The sequence below is a fragment of the Aedes aegypti genome, chromosome 2, assembly GCF_002204515.2.
Source record: "Aedes aegypti strain LVP_AGWG chromosome 2, AaegL5.0 Primary Assembly, whole genome shotgun sequence".
Lineage (NCBI taxonomy): Eukaryota > Metazoa > Arthropoda > Insecta > Diptera > Culicidae > Aedes > Aedes aegypti.
In genome coordinates, this window is record NC_035108.1 from 174,399,664 (window position 1) to 174,419,087 (window position 19,424).

A 19,424-nucleotide genomic window follows, 5' to 3' on the forward strand; every position below is an offset into this window, starting at 1 on the left:
TGAACAGTTTTGCATGTTTTTTAGGTGGTGAACCCACACTTATGCACGGGAGTGTACATCTAGTTTTCGACTGAGTATTTCTTCGACAGTTTACGTCAAAATTATCGTATTCTGTACACAGCTAAAAATATGTTGTAAATTTAAGTTTATTTTCATGCACATATTTGGAGCATCAAAATAAACCTAATTTTCAACGACCAATCAATTATTTTTCTAGTTGAAAATTGAATGTATATTCATTTGAATTTACATGATGCTGTAACAACACACGAATTTGATTTATTTTTACAGTAGACTTCAGTTTACATCACATTGAAAATTAAATATTTTTTTCTGTGTATATTTGTACATAATTTAATAATAGACTGAAAGCCAAAACCTAGAACATATTCATCGCAGTCGTATCCCCGAAGAAGTCTTCAACAACTTCAAGCACATCCTTATTAAGGTAGTGCACAGCATCCACATCACCCACATGAACATGTTCTTAGGTTATGCATTCAAAAATGTATTGAAAACATTGAGAATAAATTTATTTTCATCGTTTTACACGAAAGTAGTTTGGATTAATATCAATCAGTTAATTATATTCTCTAGTATTTCTTTTATAAAAGCATCGAGGGTTATATATATTCAAAGGGCATTTTTATGATTGAACACAATTTGGAAGAAGTTGGATTTCATTGCAATGCTCGATGAAGCAAATAGTTCCCACCGTATTTTTCAAACAATCGTTTCCAAAAATTAACTCGCTTTTCGAATGGGTGGTCTACCATTTTGGATGGTTCGTTCAAGTCCAGCGCTCTGATGTTATATTTCTCCTGATCAGGATCTATTTTCTCTACTGGCTGCCACAAAATATCCAGTTGATCTTCATCCGGCGTTGGATTGCCACATTTTGCAAAATTTGTCCACATACGGCACATAGCTTTGCGTATCTTGTATTCCTGGCTATCGGTATCCATCTCCTCGGTGGTGAAAAAGCTTGCCTCAAACATGTATGTCAATTCATCCGCATGAGCTGCACCTTCTAGTTGGTAGTCGTTTTGGAACATTGCTTTTATGTGATTCGATTTACCTTCAAATGAAAAGCAGTAGAAATATTGTGGAGCACTAAAAATGAGAAGAACACGTTTTTAAATAGATTTCGCCGAAATATACCATTGTAGGCAATTACCTGTGCTGATATCTCGAATGCAATTCGCTTGCCACACAAACCGGTATGACAAACATACAGTCAGAAACAAAATCCAAAAGAAACTGCAAGTTTTCAGATGAAACAGTTCGATTTTCAAAATAAAACCGTTTGACTTCTTCTCCAACTTGAAGCAATCGGTCTTCTGGAACAGCCAATTGAGGAGGCACGAATAGTTTTGCATCATTTGCATAAAGTTCAACCGAGAGGTTTTGAATGAAGCAAATGGCTTCATTACTGGTTAAGCCCAGTATTAGTGGAATATTCGTCATATTCGGGTTTCTTAGAATATCCACGTAGTTTTCGGTTATGAAAGGATCTTCTGATTCCTTTGGTTCTACTACTGGAGAAAATGCAAAGATTCTGTAAATCGAACGATCTAGATCTGAAACACATTGTTCACTGCCAGCTATGAGATCGTCAGCGGGTGCACTCATGAGGGTTTCTAGTAAATAAATAAAAATAAAAATTAGAAATAAAGTAAATTGAGACTTCGTTCATTAGAATATGTATGGTAAGCTAGGATGGATGGAAGGATAAGTGATGGAATAACTTTTTGTAGGAATGACTAGTTCGAGTAAGTAACTAAATAACATAAATCGTGTTCGATTCATTCGCGAAGGAAGAAACCCTACAACTTTGAACTTGTTGAACGTTAAAGGGAGTACATGCTGACTGTCATTCATGTATAAAATTAAACTTATATCAGTACATTTTTTATGCCAGCCGAAACGTGTTCCATATTTTTCTACGTAGGCCATATCACAACATGGTTGCAACCACGAATAAAAGGATAACTTCTGATCTCTGAATTCACAACTTCCTTCCAAAGAAGCGGGATTAAAAACTGTCACTAAACGTGGCAATAATGGAAGAAATGTGGTTTCTCCGGATTGCGCACTTTCTTCCAAAGGGGAAAAGGTTAATGCTGATAATTGCATCGAAATGAGCAATCAGTTCGATACTCGAGACAAATTTTCAGAACATCAAATCGAAGCAGCCTCTTTCATTCATGTGTGGAATCAAAGACTGTCACCTATCGTGGTCAGTTGTTCCAAATATGGGGGCTTTAGGCAGGAGATCTTAAACTCCATCAGGGTCTTCTCAAGAATATTATTTAGTTCACTTTAACAAAAGTGATCTAAATAATATTAAAGCTTCAGATAAAGCAGAACTTATGCTTGATGTCCGTGTAACATGGGAATAATTCCAGAAACCTGGAGGACATTTTCAGAACTCCACCCAGTGCCGTCGGTGCCAAAAGTGGGGTAATGGAACAAAATATTGCCACATAGATGCTAAATGCATGATTTGCGGAGGTTCTTCTCTCGCTAAGGACATCTGTCCTGTGAAGGAAGATATCGAACAGTTTGTATGCGAAAATTGCTGGGCAACCATAAATCTAACCTTCGGGATTGCCCTTCGCGTTAACTCATCGTGTAGAATCATCGAGGCTCGTACCAGATGAACGTTTTTCGTTCCTCAGGCAGAATCTCCAATAATGCTCATTTTTAAGTTAACGATTGCTTGCTTGAGAATCATACCCATAAGGTAAATTATAATAATGCTCATTCACAAACAAATTTTAATCCGTCGGGAAGCCGTTCGAATCTTTTAATTTATAATGAATTTACCCGGGGAAACTCGTATGCCGATATTTTAGCAGGCAGTTTCAACTTCTCTTCTTCAAATTGTCTTATTACTGATAACCGTTCTAATGGCTTCAAATCATATGGAAAAACCCCTGTCGCTGCAGGCAACTCCTAGTCCTTCTCTTACTTAACGGGAATTTCCAACAAAAAAATCCTCAGAAAATGCACCTTATTGTAGTGAAATATCTCCCTCTGATTTTGATTTTTTAACCGATTAATTTAATTTAATAATTGATGCAATGTTCAAACCACCACAATGGCTGAAGCAGTCCAAGTTGGTGTAATATTTACTAATATGTTATCGGATTACGTTTCTCCAATGGATTCAAATGTTTTATAAATATTTTAAATTTAAATTCTCATTCTTGGTAAAGGGGACGAGCTGTTTAATTATAACTGTTTAAAATAACAGCTAATAACATACATATAGCAGTTATTACTGAAACATGGATCAAAAATAAAAAGAGATCCAAACTTTTTTGTTTATCGTAATGAATTCGATCAAATGGGGCATATGGGACAGTTTCAATCATCGGCGTGTTTTTACATACGTTTTCGTCAACTTTTTTCGTCATTTGAAACCAAAGATTTTGAAACATTGTTTCTGTTGAACACAGCTTGGTGAATATACATTCATAGCTGCCTATTTGCCTTTTCAATGCTCTGGGCAGCAATTTAATTTACTCCAAAATGACTTGCGGAGATTGATTCACAATAAGTCAATTTTTTTGTCATTGGTGATTTGAATGCCAAACATCGCTCATGGAATAATTCGCAAAGTAATTCCAACAGCAGAATTTTATTTGATGAGTACTCTTCAGGATGTTTCTCAATTCAATACCCTGATAGCCCTACATGTTTTTCCTCTTCTAGAAATCCATCTACGATTGATTTGGTCTTAACCGACTCTAGTCATTTTTGTGGCCAATTACCGTTTTGACTCATATTCCGAACACTTAAGGCTAACAGTGACTTCAAATGCATCTGATAGGCATAAATAAGCTGATATTTGTAAAAATTTCAATTTCTCCGCAAAGCTTAACTGTTAGCTGTTGGGTGTGCCGATAAAATTGTTAATTTTAACTTATTTCGTATTGTTTATACGTGAAAGCGTGGGACAACATTTTGATTCAAATGCCGAACACTGTGTTCAATCTGTCTCATATTCCGAACACCTTGATTCAAATTCCGAACAGCACGAATAAAGCGTATTCTAATGAATAATTTCGCAAATATATTTATCTAAGCTAGTTTTACTGGTCTCGAACTAGAGAATCACCACTACTCCAGAGGTATAAAATAGATTGTAAAACGTTAGAATTGAATTGCAAATGACTGCCATTTCTTTGTTATTCGATGACATATTTCAGCGAAACATTTCAACCGAACAGCCATACAAAAACAGAGTGTTCGGAATATGAGTCTGTTCGGAATTTGAGACAAAACGGTAGTTACTCATGCTGATTTTGATTCTGATTATGTCCCTGTTATATTTCAAATATCCCATGAAGCGATTCTCAATCCTATCAGGTCCACTTTCAATTATTTTCGATCCGACTGGAATATATATGAAACATTTATTGACTCTAATCTTGATGTTAACATTTCTTTACAAACAAAACTTGATATTGACAATGCTCTTGAAACTTTAACAAATTCCATTGTTGAAGCCAGGAGCATTGCAACTCCAAAATGTGAAGTAAAATTTGAATCCATGTTTATAGACGATGATCTTAAACTCTTGATCCGTATTAAAAACATGAGGAGAAGGCAATTTCAACGCACTCGCGATCCTGCTATGAAAATTATATGGCAGGATTTGCAGAAAGAAATCAAGAAACGTTTTGCACAATTAAGAAACAAAAATTTAGAAAATAAAATTTCTCAATTGGACCCTGGCTCTAAGCCCTTTTGGAAATAATCTTAAATCTTGAAAAAAAAACCTCAGAAGCCAATACCGGCATTGAAAGAGATAAACAAATTATTACTAATTGCGAAAAAGCTCAAAAACTTGCTATGCAGTTTGAAAGCCCGTACAATTTTAATTTAGGACCTACTAGTCCAATTGAAAATCAAGTTACTCAGGACTTCTAAAATATTCTCAATCATGATGGAATTTTCTACATCCTCAACAAGAAACTTCCAGAAAGTAGCTTATCATTCTTTGTTGATATATTTAACAAATGTTTTCAATTAGCATATTTTCCTGATAAGCATAGCATAGCATAGCATAGCATAGACTGACTGCTACTCCGTGATTGATCGGAACTGGTAAGAATTGCACTACGATCTAAATGAATAAGGGATAGGAGTTTCCGCTTACTCTCGAAGTGCAATTTTAGCAGATCTAATATTATTGATCAATAACGGCGCCGGCCAAGTCCTTACAGTCAGTTGGGATGGGGAAGGAATGTTAGGGTGTAATGATTGTTGCTTCTAGAGACCGAGAATATCTCTGCATCTCCACAATCACCACGGGAAGGGTGTTTATTAGTGAGGGAGGAAAAGATCTGGGAGTCACCTCTGGTCGGTGATGCGATCCATGGACAAGGGGGAAATATACGACTTATATTTAAAGCTAGTTTTGTATTTTTGTCTCGAGAAGTTTTTGGAAAAAATACGTCAACATCTATAATGTCGAACAATTCAAAAGACGTTTTAATTAATGACGGAAACTGAAAATTACATGTATGTATTTTAAATTATATGAAACAGGAATAATGCCGATAATTGTAGTGAAGAACCATACATAGTTTGTTTGAAAATTACATATGAGTATTACTGTGCATTTTGTCTCGATATGGCAGAAGTTTAAGAAAATACGTCAACATTCACAATGTCGAACAATTCAAAAGATAATTTTTAATAATGTCAAAAAGAGAAAAATGTATGTATATTGAAATTGTATAAGAAAAGAGCATAATGCCGACACAAACAGTGACGAACCATACAACGTTTGTTTTAATATTACACAAAAGTTACGCTTTCAAGAAAAAATGTGTTATCATAAACATGAAACGAACTCACCAGTTGGTAATCCATTCTCGACTGAACACAAAACTGACACTGACAGCAAAACTTCTTGGCGTCCCGAAAACAAACCGTCTTGCTTGGGCCTTCCCAAATACCTACCCAGCAAGACGCTCCAAAACAGGGAAAAAAAATTCTCTCTCCGGCAACGAAAGCATGCGCGAAATTGTCAGCAAAATCTATCGGACGACGCAAAACCGAACTGTCCTGCTTGGGCTTCACGAAGCATTACCCAGCTAGACGCTCCAAAACAGGGGAAAAAAAAAATCTCCGGCAACGAAAGCACGCGCGAAATTGTCAGCAAAATCCATCGGACGACGCAAAACCGAACTGTCATGCTTGGGTTTCACCTGAGAGAGAGGAGACAGCTCACTGACAACTGGCTTGTTTTCTTGGCTTCTTTGATTTCTTCTTCTCATGTTTGGGCTATGCACAATGGTTCGGAGAGTACAAACTGGGTCAAAACCATTTTCACATTCCATTTGATATCAAAAAGATCATAAAATTTAAAATTTGCAATAGCAAATGGAGTCCAATCGACAATATTTAAATATTCAACTATTTTATATTCGATTGCACAGGAAAACAACCTAAATTTTCAATTACATCCAGTTTTAGTTCGGTTAAATTTTGACGGTTTTTCACGTTCTGCCCTTCGAATGTGCGGTTTTCCAGTGACAGTTGATGACAGGTTTCCATGACTTTTGGGAGCTCGCAATCTAAGCCAGCTGTCTCCTCTCTCTCAGGGTTTCACGAAGCACTCCCAATTAGCATATTTTCCTGATAAATGGAAAAATGCTAAGGTTGTTCCAATTTTAAAACCAGATAAAAATCCTGCAGAAGCTTCTAGCTATCGTTCGAACAGTTTGCTTTCATCCATCAGTAAACTTATTGAAAAGGTCATTTTGAACAGAATAATGGTCGAAAATTCAATGTTTGCCAATGAACAGTTCGAATTTCGACCACTCATCAACTTTTACGTGTAACAAATTCGATTCGTTCCAACGAATCTGAAGGCTATTCTACTGGTCTTGTTCTTCTAGACACAGAAAAAGAATTTGACAGTGTTCGAAATGAAGGCTTGATAGAAAAATTACAAATCTTTAATTTTCGAACACACATTGTTAGAATAATCCGAAGTTATTCGTCAAATCGTACACTTTAGGTTAATTAACAGAACTTCATATATTTTAAATGATTTGCTCTTAAATTCTTTGAATTAATTGCTCTTCAATTTGTAGTGAAATCAATTAAAAAAACTCCTAGGGATATGCAGTCCATGAAGTGAGGAGCCATAGGGGACAGTTTCTATCAAAAGTTAAATGATCACTTGAAAATATTATATAAAAAAAAATACATCAAAGTCTTTAAAATTCTTCTCGTGTTAGTTTCCAAAACCTATGAAGGTGCTGACAAAAATCTGTTAAAGTGCGCATTGAGGTTATCTTGAAATACTTGAAAGCAGTTGTTTTGCTGGCAATGTAAATGCTGTTAAAAACCACATCACTGCGATGTTTGATGTTGCGCTTGAGTCGTCCAAATCAAGCATATCAACGGCAGTGCAGTCAATAGCAAACAATATCACTGACGAGGTGAAAGGTCTTAGCAAAGATGTAGGAGAATTAGCATCTTTGATCTTAGACATAACTTCGTTGGAGCCTATGAGAAACAACCCATTACTGGAAATAGATATTTTGAATGAGCTGAAAGCCATATCAGCAAATATTATGACGAACTCCAGCACCGAAGTTGAATCACTAGACCCCACATTGGATTCTCCTCCCAGTTTAAATGCTGAATTGAATGCAAAAAAAGAGGACAACTCTGGCTGGCGACTTTTAGGTACGAGGAAAGTATGGAAAGCGAATTGGGAGGAATACGACAAACGCCAACTCCGCCGCTTGGATCAGCAAAAGCAGGCCGAGAAGGCTCGAAGGCGACGTAAGCGGAACGCAACTCGAAATTCTACAACCAGCAGAAACAGCCGTTTGGAAAAAAATGTAAACAACGATTGCAACAACAATTACACCAATGCCCCGCGCCGCACAGTTTTCGGCAGTCGTAGATACGATAACGACAACAGCAATAAATCTAATATGAACGAAAATTATCTTCCACCCGATCGTGAACTCCTTGCGGCGGCAAAAAATCAATTTTCTCGACCACCATCTAATTATCGCCCAACTATTCGATTTGAAAAACGGGAAACACTCAACCCTTATCAACCGGACGGCCTCACGAATCCACAACACATCATGACACAGAGAAGTCCACCTTCACCACCTTGCGAAGCATGCGCATGCAAACATTCGTGTTTTCGTCGGACTTGACGCTCTCTTCAGAGGAAGTAGATGACAACTTGACGCGTTCTTCAGAGGTAGAGTATAAGCAAACGACCCAGATAGCATTAGATAGTTTTAATGAAAATAACTCATCGAGTTCTTCAGTAAACTCATCAGGTGCTTCAAATGAAATTATAACATATTGTCAAAATTTTAACAGGATGAGAAGCGCAGCCAAATTGACTGAAATTCATCGTAAAGTATCAGGTTGCGCATACTCTGTTATTCTGGGAACTGAAACGAGTTGGGATGAGAGTATACGGAGTGAAGAAATTTTTGGAAATAATTACAATGTTTATAGAGCTGATCGTAATTATCAATGGTCTGAAAAAAAGTCGGGTGGCGGAGTTTTAATCGCAGTTTCAGCAAAATTGAACTCTGAAATTATCGTTACCACTAAATTTAAAGAATTTGAGCACGTGTGGGCGAAAGTGCAATTGTCTGGCGAGACACATATTTTTGTCTCCGTATACTTTCCTCCTAACAATGCGTGCAAAGAAACATACGATAAATTTTTTAGTGTAGCGGAAAATGTTATGTCTAGTTTACCCCCTGAAGTTAAGATTCATATTTACGGTGATTTTAATCAACGCAACATTGATTTTATACCAGATATGGACAATGATTATATATTACTCCCAGTCATTGGAGAAAGTGAATTGCTACAGTTTATATTTGACAAAATTGCAAACTTAGGTCTTAATCAAATCAATCATGTAAAAAATCAACAAAACTGTTATCTTGATCTCTTGCTGACAAACGTCTCTGATGACTTTTGTGTTAATGAGGCATTGACTCCACTTTGGAAAAATGAAGTGTTTCATACGGCAATAGAATTTTCTCAGTTTATTTCTAATACAGATTTCTATATTGACAATGAATTTGAGGAAATATTCGACTTTAATTCAGCTAACTATGACAACATTAGAAATAAATTAAATAACATTAACTGGCAATCGATTTTGAGAAGCAAAGATGATGTAAATAATTCAACAGAAGTTTTCTACAACTGTTTGTTCAAAATAATATTAGAAGAAGTACCAATCATTAAAAGAAGGTGTAATGGTTTTTCAAAACATCCTGTTTGGTTCAATAAAGAAATAATAAATTTGAAGAATCGTAAACAGAAACTACATAAAATTTACAAAAAGCATAAAAGTCAAGAGAATTTACAAGTATATTTGAATATGAGCGTACAACTCAACTCAGCAATGCGATTGGCATATGAAAGCTACAACTCCAAAACTGAGCAAGAAATCAAAAACTGTCCACAGAATTTCTTCAACTATGTTAAATCTAAACTAAAATCCAATAACTTTCCTTCTACAATGTATTTTAATGAAAAGGTTGGCCATACCTCACAAGATATATGCAACTTATTTTCAAAATTTTTTCAAGAAGTATACACGACATACTCTGAAGCTGATCGTGATTATAAATATTTCGATTTCCATCCTGCATTTCCTAACGATGTTGGTATCAGTCATATAGATGTGCATGAAATATTGAATGGTTTGAAAAACTTGGATGCAACCAAAGGAAATGGACCGGATGGAGTTCCACCAATCTTCATGAAGATTTTAGCAATTGAATTAACTACCCCCTTATTTTGGCTCTTTAATATGTCACTGGAGTCTGGAGTCTTTCCAAAGATGTGGAAAAGCTCATACCTTGTTCCCATTTTCAAATCTGGCAAAAAATCTGATATTATTAACTATCGTGGCATTGCCCTTATTTCGTGCATTCCGAAGCTCTTTGAGGCTATCATAAATGAAAAAGTATTCATCCAAATCAAAAACAGAATAACTACAGCGCAGCACGGCTTTTTTAAAGGGCGTTCGACAGCCACTAATTTGCTCGAATTTGTAAACTATTCATTGAGTGCTATGGAAAATGGAAATCATGTAGAAGCTTTATACACAGATTTTAGTAAACAGTTCGATCTCTGCCGTCGTCAGACAAAGTCGAAGGCAAAAGTGCGCTCTGCACTGCGGTATTGCTTTGTCATCAGCAAGCGCTGTTTAGGAATCTCTTTTGTTTCTCGATTTTTAACTTCTACGCCGTTCGCCGGTAGTGCTTTCGGTGCTGTGTAAATTCCATCTATACATCATCATGGGTGATGTGATGATTGTGAACACTGTTCAATTTCGCTTCCCGATGGGAAGCCCACGACCGTCTTGGATCGAAATCGCCAATTTTGTCAAGCAATTGGATACGGATGTGGCACTGATGGAGACAACATACAGAACAGCGCGTGATCGATCGTTGTTCATCAAGTTTACAACCCAGGAAGCTATGATGAACTCTCTCGAAAGGAACGCGGGACCACGATCATTTGTATATACCAGTGGAACAACAGTAGAGGTGCGTATGACGATCGCAGGTGACGATATACGTTACGTGCGGGTATTCGATTTACCCCCGGAACTACCAGATGATGAACTATTATCAGTCCTTGGAGAATTCGGCAAAATAGAACGTGTGGTACGAGAAAAATTTCCTCCGAATTTGGGCCTCGACCATATGTTCACTGGAGTGCGAGGAGTATATATGGATGTAAGGAAAGATATCCCACCTTCAGTCGATGTGGTGGGCCGGAAAGCCAAAATGTTCTACGACGGTCTGAAAGACACTTGTTTTTTGTGTCAAACTGTGGGACATCGAAGGGACTCCTGCCCTCAGCGGAAAACTCGGGAAAGGAAACAGGAACAGATGAAGCAGGACAAGTCAGCGATAAATTCATATGCTGCGGTAGTTTCCGGAAAGCAAGTGATACCTGCGGAGCAAGTGATGCCGACGGACGAAATCATCGAAGTTCTCGATGAGGAATTTATCGACCAGCCCTCGGAAACAGACGACACGGAACAAAATGAGGCAACTATGTGGGTAACTGAACCCGCCTCGGAGGAGGAAACGCAACAGCAGGAGAGCATGGAAAAAATGAGAGCGGCTGCAATTGCCATCAAGGAAGCGTTCGAAAACGAAACTGCAAATATACGGCGAGCTAAATTTGCGAACTCCAGTTCCAGTTCCGATTCACAGCCTAGGAAGAAGAGCTCTCGTAGATCTTATCATTGAATTTCTTTGAAATAGTTTAGAATAACAAATTTTGTTAACATGATCCTCGGCTCCGTGAAGTTTTCAATTAAACAATTGAGCCTCTCAAATAAACGACATAGAAAAAAAAAAAAAGATTTTAGTAAAGCATTTGACCGTGTTGATATACCCATGCTTATATTTAAACTACAAAAAATTGGTATTGAAGCCAAATTGCTGAAATGGATTGAATCATATTTAACCACTCGCGAGCTAATAGTGAAATTCAAAGGGAAAAAGTCAACTCCAATACATGCCACTTCAGGGGTTCCACAAGGCTCTCATTTAGGTCCGCTTTTGTTTATACTGTTTGTAAACGATTTGTCGTTTATTCTTGGCAAAATAAAAGTATTAATCTATGCTGACGATATTAAACTTTATTTGGAAATAAAAATTGCACAGGACATACATACTTTTAAACACGAAGTACAAATCTTCCACACGTGGTGTCAGAAAAGCCTACTACAACTGAATGTAAAAAAATGTAACCTGATATCTTTTAACAGGAAAAGAGACATTCCCAATGTAACAATAACTTTAGGCAATCAAAATGTTGAAAAATGTAATAGAATCAGAGACTTAGGCATAATTTTAGACTCAAAACTTACTTTCATTGATCACTATAACACTATGATAAATAAAGCTAATAATATGTTAGGCTTCATTAAACGCTTCGCTTATAACTTCAATGATCCATACACAATAAAAACATTGTTCATTGCCTATGTTAGATCAATACTTGAATATTGCAGCATAATTTGGTCACCTTTTTCAACAGTACATGATGAAAGGATAGAGTCGGTGCAAAAACAATTTTTATTATATGCTCTTCGCAAATTAGGTTGGACAGAATTTCCATTACCATCTTACAAAGCTAGATGTATGTTGATTAATATTCAAACACTAAGAGAGCGTCGTGAATATGCCATGATTTCATTTATAAACGATATTGTATCCCATAAAGTTGATTCACCAGAATTATTATCTAAATTAAACTTTTATGTACCATCCAGACGTTTACGCCATCGAGAACTATTTGCAATCAACTATCACCGTACTAATTATGCAAAATTTGGGCCAATGAACCAAATGATGACTACTTATAATAAACATTACAATTCAATCGACTTAACTTGGTCCAAAGCGAAGCTAAAACAATACTTCCGCACATTATCTTAAGAAGAAAAATTAGGTAATTGAATGTAGAAGTGTAACTAGCGCATAAGAAACTGTAACGGTCTACAAACATGATTGACGACAATAATAAATAAATAAACTCATCAGAGTAGTACGCAAAGGGTTAACTTTGTTCGAAATCGTCAGAATATAATTCAATGGTATTTTCCGAAGTAAACAATATAAATCTTGAAACTTGTATTCTAGTACAGAGTTAACTATATATGACTAAATATTTAGGTAAATCTCCAAATATAATTTCCTAATTTCCCGTTAACACTTATTGCAAGTTCATCAGCTGGTATATTGATTTAAGTACTTTATTTACTACAGACAATTTTTCGTGTTAACGAATACCTTTTTTAACAAAATTTATAATATTTTCGTTAGTTACTCCTCAACCGTCAGCATCATTTTACACCACACAAAATTTAAAACGTGATTATTCATAGTTTTGTTCCATAAAAACTCTGTTTCGATTTCGACCATTGATTTCGTAGTTTTGAAGATATTTACACGGTGTGCCTGAAACCGTTACTAACGAAAACAATTTTCAAGATTTAGGCACCCACCATTCGAAAGCTTATACTAAAGCATCTTCTCCGAATTTAAAAATATTCTAACGAGGGAATCGAAAACTATCGTGATTTGGAGGTTTTGGGCTATATTTTTCACATGCTTCAAAATATTCCCTAACGGTGTACCATTATTAATTTGTAAACCAATCAAGGGATCATCAACTTTGCTTTAAACATTCAAAACATGTGATATCCAAGTAGCTCCTCAGTAAATTTGAAATCATTTCGTCGAAGCTACAGTGATTTGTATATTTACTCTTATTACAATGAAGTTGAGATTAGTGATCCTTTATTTTCCTTTGTCATATTAAAGGACATTATTTACAATTAAAAAGGTCAATTTGATTGACATTCGACATTCAAACCATATAGTATTCATGCATATTTGCAGTTAGTGAACATGTCTTTAAGATTTTATTTCAGTTGTCTAAAATCAGGTTCGCAACAAGCATTTCATCATGCTTAAATATTATATCTTTCGAATGGTAAGTGCCAAACTCTTTATCATTTTTTCGTTAATAATGGTTTCAGGCACACCGTGATTTCGATATACTCGATATTTATATGAATAGTGGGCTACACATTGTCGGAAACTAAGACGCTTATTCCAAGCAATCATACAAATTAGTTGAGTTGTCTCCAAAAAATCAGAAAATTGCGATATCATGCCTCATAAAGTTTATAAGATCTTTATAAGCTAGAGTTGCACTAGAAACATAAATATTCATTGCTAAAAACGGTTGCTTCAATTTGATTTATTTTCAACAGCAGATTCTCATAAAAGTGTTGTTTAATTTTTAAAGTACTTGATGCCGACGTCAAAGTTTCAAAACACTGTATCTTCGCCATCATTCGATAGATTTTTCCAGGATAGAGATTTACAGGAAAATCACAATGAGTTATATTTATGAATCATGCATAAATTGTTTAAAATTCGGTGATGGTACCGAATTTTGATGCGATTTCGATGGTACTCCCAGTACTGTAAAGCATAAGCATAAATAACCGACCAGAACAATCGAAGTTGCACAGAGATTTAGTGAATGGGGCTTGATACTAGCTTAATGTACACAATGTACACAAATCGAGAGCTCAAATTTTAAAAGTCAATAACGGCGCCAGCTACGTCCCTACGGTCATCAGGGAAGGCAAGGAATGTTAGTGTGACTACCGTTGTTACTAGAGTCCGAGATCACCTCTGCATCTCCACGGTTGTCATGGAAAGGATATTGGGTTAGTGGGATAAGGTAGAGATCTGGGAGTCACACATTGTTGGGGATGCGATCCATGATATAATCACGCCTAACCGGATACATGAAATAATTCGATAATCGCATTGTACCCCGAACAAGTGTTCATCGCTCGCCCACGCAAGAGCAAGCGACGCGTTCAATAGATCAATGATCCTGCCCTCATCGCCGCCCCCGCAGGAGCAAGCATCAAGGTCGAAGGATCAAACACTACTCTTCAATGTGGGCACCCAGTACTGTAAAGGTTAAACTACCGTACTCAGTACAAAGTAAAGATTCTAACTGATAATCAATAGTTTTGGGAGAAAAATACTGGATTATTACTAATTTTGCAGTACATTTCTAGTTTAAACCCAGTTAAAAAATGCCGACCACATAAATCCAGAATAAGTGTGTGTGTCTTCGGAGTCTTCGACAAATTAAAACATAGATAGCACCTTCAATTTTATGGTCTATATAAAATAAAGATGACGCTTCATTATCAGATTGGTTATAAGAATAATGATTATATTTTATATCAATACACCCAATTCTGTTTTTGCACGGGGGATGCGTACCGTGCAAAAAAAGTTTTCAGTTCAAAATTTCAAAAACCGTGCAAAAAAAGTAACACCATTTCTCGACGTTTCATGCAAAAATAAAGTTTTGGCGAAAAAAAATGTATGGAACCTGTGCTCGGCCGTGTGAAAAAAATCCGTACAAAAACAGAATCGGGTGTAAACTGAACTGGAGATTTTTGCGAAGCGAACAATTTTTCAATAATTTGAGGCAACGTTTATGAACTTTGCCTACCATAGCTTTTCTCATTCAAAAACATCAAAATTCACAAAGCTCTTCACAGAGACAAATTTTGAACTGTCACTGGGCTGATAAAAATATACTGTAACCATTCAAATGTTCAACGATTTTTTTTCATATTTTAATGATATTAGTTTAAAAATATTTCTGCAAAAAATAATTTAAGTTCCGCCTTCGCTGGCTTATAGCTTCTTAGCAAATTCTTATTTTCTTCTTAATTTTTCAATAGAGATCAATGAATTTATGATAAACTGCAAAATGTGGTGTCAGGCAAAAAAAAAAAAAAAAATAACAAACGTGTATCCAGTTATATTTGTTGAATTACCGTAAATTTCATCATCGCTCTCTGCTACACAGCCTACGAACTTGGCCAAGTTGCGTGTTTTGGAAACTGCATCCATCTGCTCGGTCCACACAGTGAAAGCTACTCCCGACTGACATATTGCCTTGTGGAAATACTTCCGAGAGGATTCGCACAGATATTGCAAATGACATGATGCACCACCTGCACTTTCACCAAAAATCGTGACATTATCGGGATCTCCTCCGAATTTTGAAATGTTTTCTTGTACCCATTTCAGTAGGAACCGTTGATCCTTCAATCCCATATTACCGTAAATTCCTTTCTCTGGGAAATATAGGAATCCCAAGGGACCCAATCGATAGTTGAACGTCACCACAATGACCCCCTCCTGCACTATATATCTAGGACCATAAATAGCTGCATCGCCGCTTCCTGCTATAAAACCTCCACCATGGATCCAAACCATTACAGGAAGTGGAATTGTCCGTTCGATTTCGGTAGGATCTATCGGGGTGTAGACATTTGCGTACAAACAATCCTCGCTAACGGCCACCGTGGGTGGGAAATGCATATACGCATAACAGGAACTCCGCTCATAACTGCAATCCAGCACTTCTTCCTCGAATCTTTCCAAAGCAACAGGTGGCCGAAAACGAAGCTCACCGACAGGAGGTTTGGCATATGGGATTCCTCTGTAGAAGCAATAGCTATTCCCGTTCGGTAGTGCAGATTTGCAACCTTGAACTTTACCGGCACTGAGTTGAGTTATAACACGTTCCAAAGTGGACATAATGCTTAACGAACTAAATTGATTCAAATAAAATGATCCAATTGGGCTTTGCCAGATCACAATCGTCGCAGAGTTTGGGGAAGGTGAATGTTGTTGCCTCTGTGCAGTCACAAAATCGACTGAAAATGAAATCCGTACCGGTGATGCTCAAGACCGACGCTTGTAATCAAATTTAAATAGTACTCGGTTAAATAAATAAAATCAAAAGTCATGATGCAGTAGATTATATCAAGGCAAAAATCACGCTCCTTGTGCTTCGCACATTCAGTCAAAACCTTCCAGAGTAGATAAATTTGAATCATTTGAGATGATTTGAGCTGGCGTAATTGTATTATGTATTGAACGATTCAACGCTTTTGAAAATGCTTTGTCACTATAGATAACCACTTATGTACAAACCAGCGCCGGGTTATTAGTTTGTTTTGATTGCGTAATCATCTCAGTATTACACAGTCGTCTGTCAATAGGTCAATAATTACATTGGGGAACATCAATCGGCTTCGTCTGCGACGTACATATTTTGGTTTGTAGTCGTTGAAGCCGATGCTAGCAGAAAACAACATGACATCAATATTTTAGTAGTTTCAATCTTTTAAGCTTTTATTCTTGGCATTATGACTTTATTGAGACAGAGCCTGCTTCTTAGCTTAGTGTTCTATGAGCACTTCCACAGTTAACAACTGAAAATTGTTTTGCCAAAGTTGAAATTTTTTCATTCGTGTATTATTAATTCATGCTGTTTTAAGCATTACAAAAAGACTCGCACTTTGAGAGAATCGACCACAAACAAATTCAGTATATATTTGCTTTTTAGCCCGCTATGTGCAACGATTGAGAGGGGAATTTTCCAACCAGTAATACAGCGGTGGAGTTTGAGATTTTTATGTTTTTTTTTTAATTTAAAATATACCTTTTGTCTTATATTATTATGATCCTTGATTTGAATTGAGAAAAAATTCAAATAAATTATATTAAAAACGTCAAATTGGTTGATGTTTTGGCGTTGGCGAAAAATTTAAAAATGTGATGCTGAAATAAAGCACAAATTTCATATTCTATGAATGCAATGTTTCCCTTATGTCATGCACTATCTGAAAGCTTATGGTTTAACATTTTTATCGAGCATTTAGTTTTAGCACTATTCAATACTACACATTGGTAATTTTGATGATTTTTATCTTGCATCTTTTATCGCACTACAGGTATGTTCCGTTTTTATCAACACGATCGGCAATTTTCAGTTGACAAAAACGGAACCGTGACAAAAACGGAATAATTTTCTTAGACAAAATATTTTACAAATTTGAAAAACAAATTTTGTTTTGTCAGCATAATACACATTTCCATCATATAAATGCACAGTATTGGTGTTTAGGAGCTGTGAGAAGCATTTAGATTGTTCATTCTTATGGGTTCGTAATGAAAGTTGATTGCATACTCCTATCAATCAATATGATTTTGTCATAAATCATTAATTGTTTTAGTTTTCTTGATTAGAATATTAATAAATGTAATTTAGAATATTATAAATTATTATAAAGAAAATGATAATCACATAAATGTCCTTTGCATCATAAGATGCGTCATATTTGTAAAAATAACTACTAAGAAGTGGGTCATGCTGATCATTATTTTTTTTTAAGAAACATTAAACAAGAAACAACTTCTTTTTCTACTGTTCATCCTCATCTCTATGCTTCTTCTTCTTGTTTATGGCATTATATTCCAACTGAGAAAGAGCCTTCTTCTCAGTTTAGTGTTCTACCGCAGTTATTAACTGAGAGCTTTTATGCCAAGGTACATTTTTTTTCATTTCACACCCGATTGGCGATTAAATGTGGGGTTATGTTGCAAAAGTTTTGCAAACTGAAATGAACATTTACGGTTTCCTGTGTTGCTAAATTGTCAAAATCTTATCAGTAAAACGATTGCGTGATCTTTCTTCTAAAGTTATTACTACCAACTTCGACATGGATGCTCTAATCGCCAATCTAGAACAGCGCCACCATAGCCTTTTAGTTTTACGTTACATCACAAGTAGACTGGCAATAAACTAACCTAAAGTTCTAGTTTTTTATAGGAGAAGGTTTCGACCGTGATTGTTTTTAAATTATTATTGTTTTATGGCTATATCGGTCATGCGACTCAAAGGTAAAGGGAGTCTATAGAAGCAAATGATGAAAACGAATAGGTGCATAGGCGTCGCAAGGGAGCGACAAGATTGAAATTTAATTAGGTGGTGAACATTGAGCAAGCCATTTTAAAGTCAGTAAACATCGAAGCGTCCTGTATTTTGCCTAGCTTCTCTACTGGAAAAGGGTTGGCTCAAAGCTTTGAGCTTTGCTACCAACACAGGCACAGGTAGCAAAGCTCAAACGCCAAAATATGACGGGGTCGACAGTCTTATCAAAAATGAAATAAACTCGATCATATCTCTTGCCGTTGCCCAAACACTCTTGAGTTCATTCACAAGTGCATCCCTTTTTAAAAGAACTGAACATATATGGGATCGTCCATTAATCACGTAAGGAGTTATGGGGGAGTGAGGGTGTTTGAGATATTATACGTGCCATACAAATTATTTTTTATTTTCATACAAAACATCAATACCATAGGGAGAGAGGGGTCGAAAAACCGACCAAATCAAATTCACATAGAAAGTGCTTTGATGCCATGTTATATGTGAAAAAGGAGATGTCTCTGCAACTCTCTTAAGTACGAATTCAACTAATCACAAATTCCAGTTGTTGCTAGGACGTGGCCAGAGCAACTCTCGATTGTTGAAGCATGAGTCAATCTTGTCGAACAGACCATGCTAAGTTTGAAAACTCCAATTGATTGGTGGATAAGAAGGAGTCACACCTTATTGAATCGTATATAACTTGACACCTACCATGTATCGTAGGTGCTCATCATAAACATAATGTCAAAAATTTAACTCTGAGGCTATTTAAAAGCATTCAAACTACTTCAAAATAAGTATTTAGTTTATATTCTATACATTTTGAAAACAAAAACTAAAACATCTTTTGTGTGTTGATAAAAACGGAATAATTTGTTGACGAAATCGGAACGTGACAAAATCGGAGCGTGACAAAAAGGGGAACGTGATAAAAACGGAACATACCTGTATTTCTTACAAAAAAAGTTTATTATCAATTTTGTTGCTTGCTCATATGGGAGAGAGCGATGCAGAAAAGGTGCAAAGGTGGC

General features: G+C 36.1%; 1 protein-coding gene across 1 annotated transcript; it reads right to left on the reverse strand.

The window, feature by feature from the left end:
* Positions 1-507: 507 nt before the first annotated feature.
* On the reverse strand, positions 508-16,357 carry LOC5566024 (esterase B1). Its single transcript, XM_001650322.3, has 3 exons — positions 15,443-16,357; positions 1,178-1,640; positions 508-1,113 (listed from the first exon to the last, which is right to left on the reverse strand). Exons 1-3 carry the CDS (start codon positions 16,209-16,211, stop codon positions 681-683), a joined length of 1,665 nt encoding a protein of 554 aa, XP_001650372.3. The 5' UTR covers positions 16,212-16,357; the 3' UTR covers positions 508-680.
* Positions 16,358-19,424: the final 3,067 nt, after the last annotated feature.

Bases quoted from the DNA above. Each gene is read 5' to 3' on its own strand.
- LOC5566024 (XM_001650322.3), bottom strand. From the start codon at position 16,211: ATGTCCACTTTGGAACGTGTTATAACTCAACTCAGTGCCGGTAAAGTT. The intron at 1,641-15,442 runs GTAATTCAACAA...TTTATTTACTAG, and splicing joins GAGCGATGATGAAATTTACG to AAACCCTCATGAGTGCACCC. The intron at 1,114-1,177 runs GTAATTGCCTAC...TCTCATTTTTAG, and splicing joins CATTCGAGATATCAGCACAG to TGCTCCACAATATTTCTACT.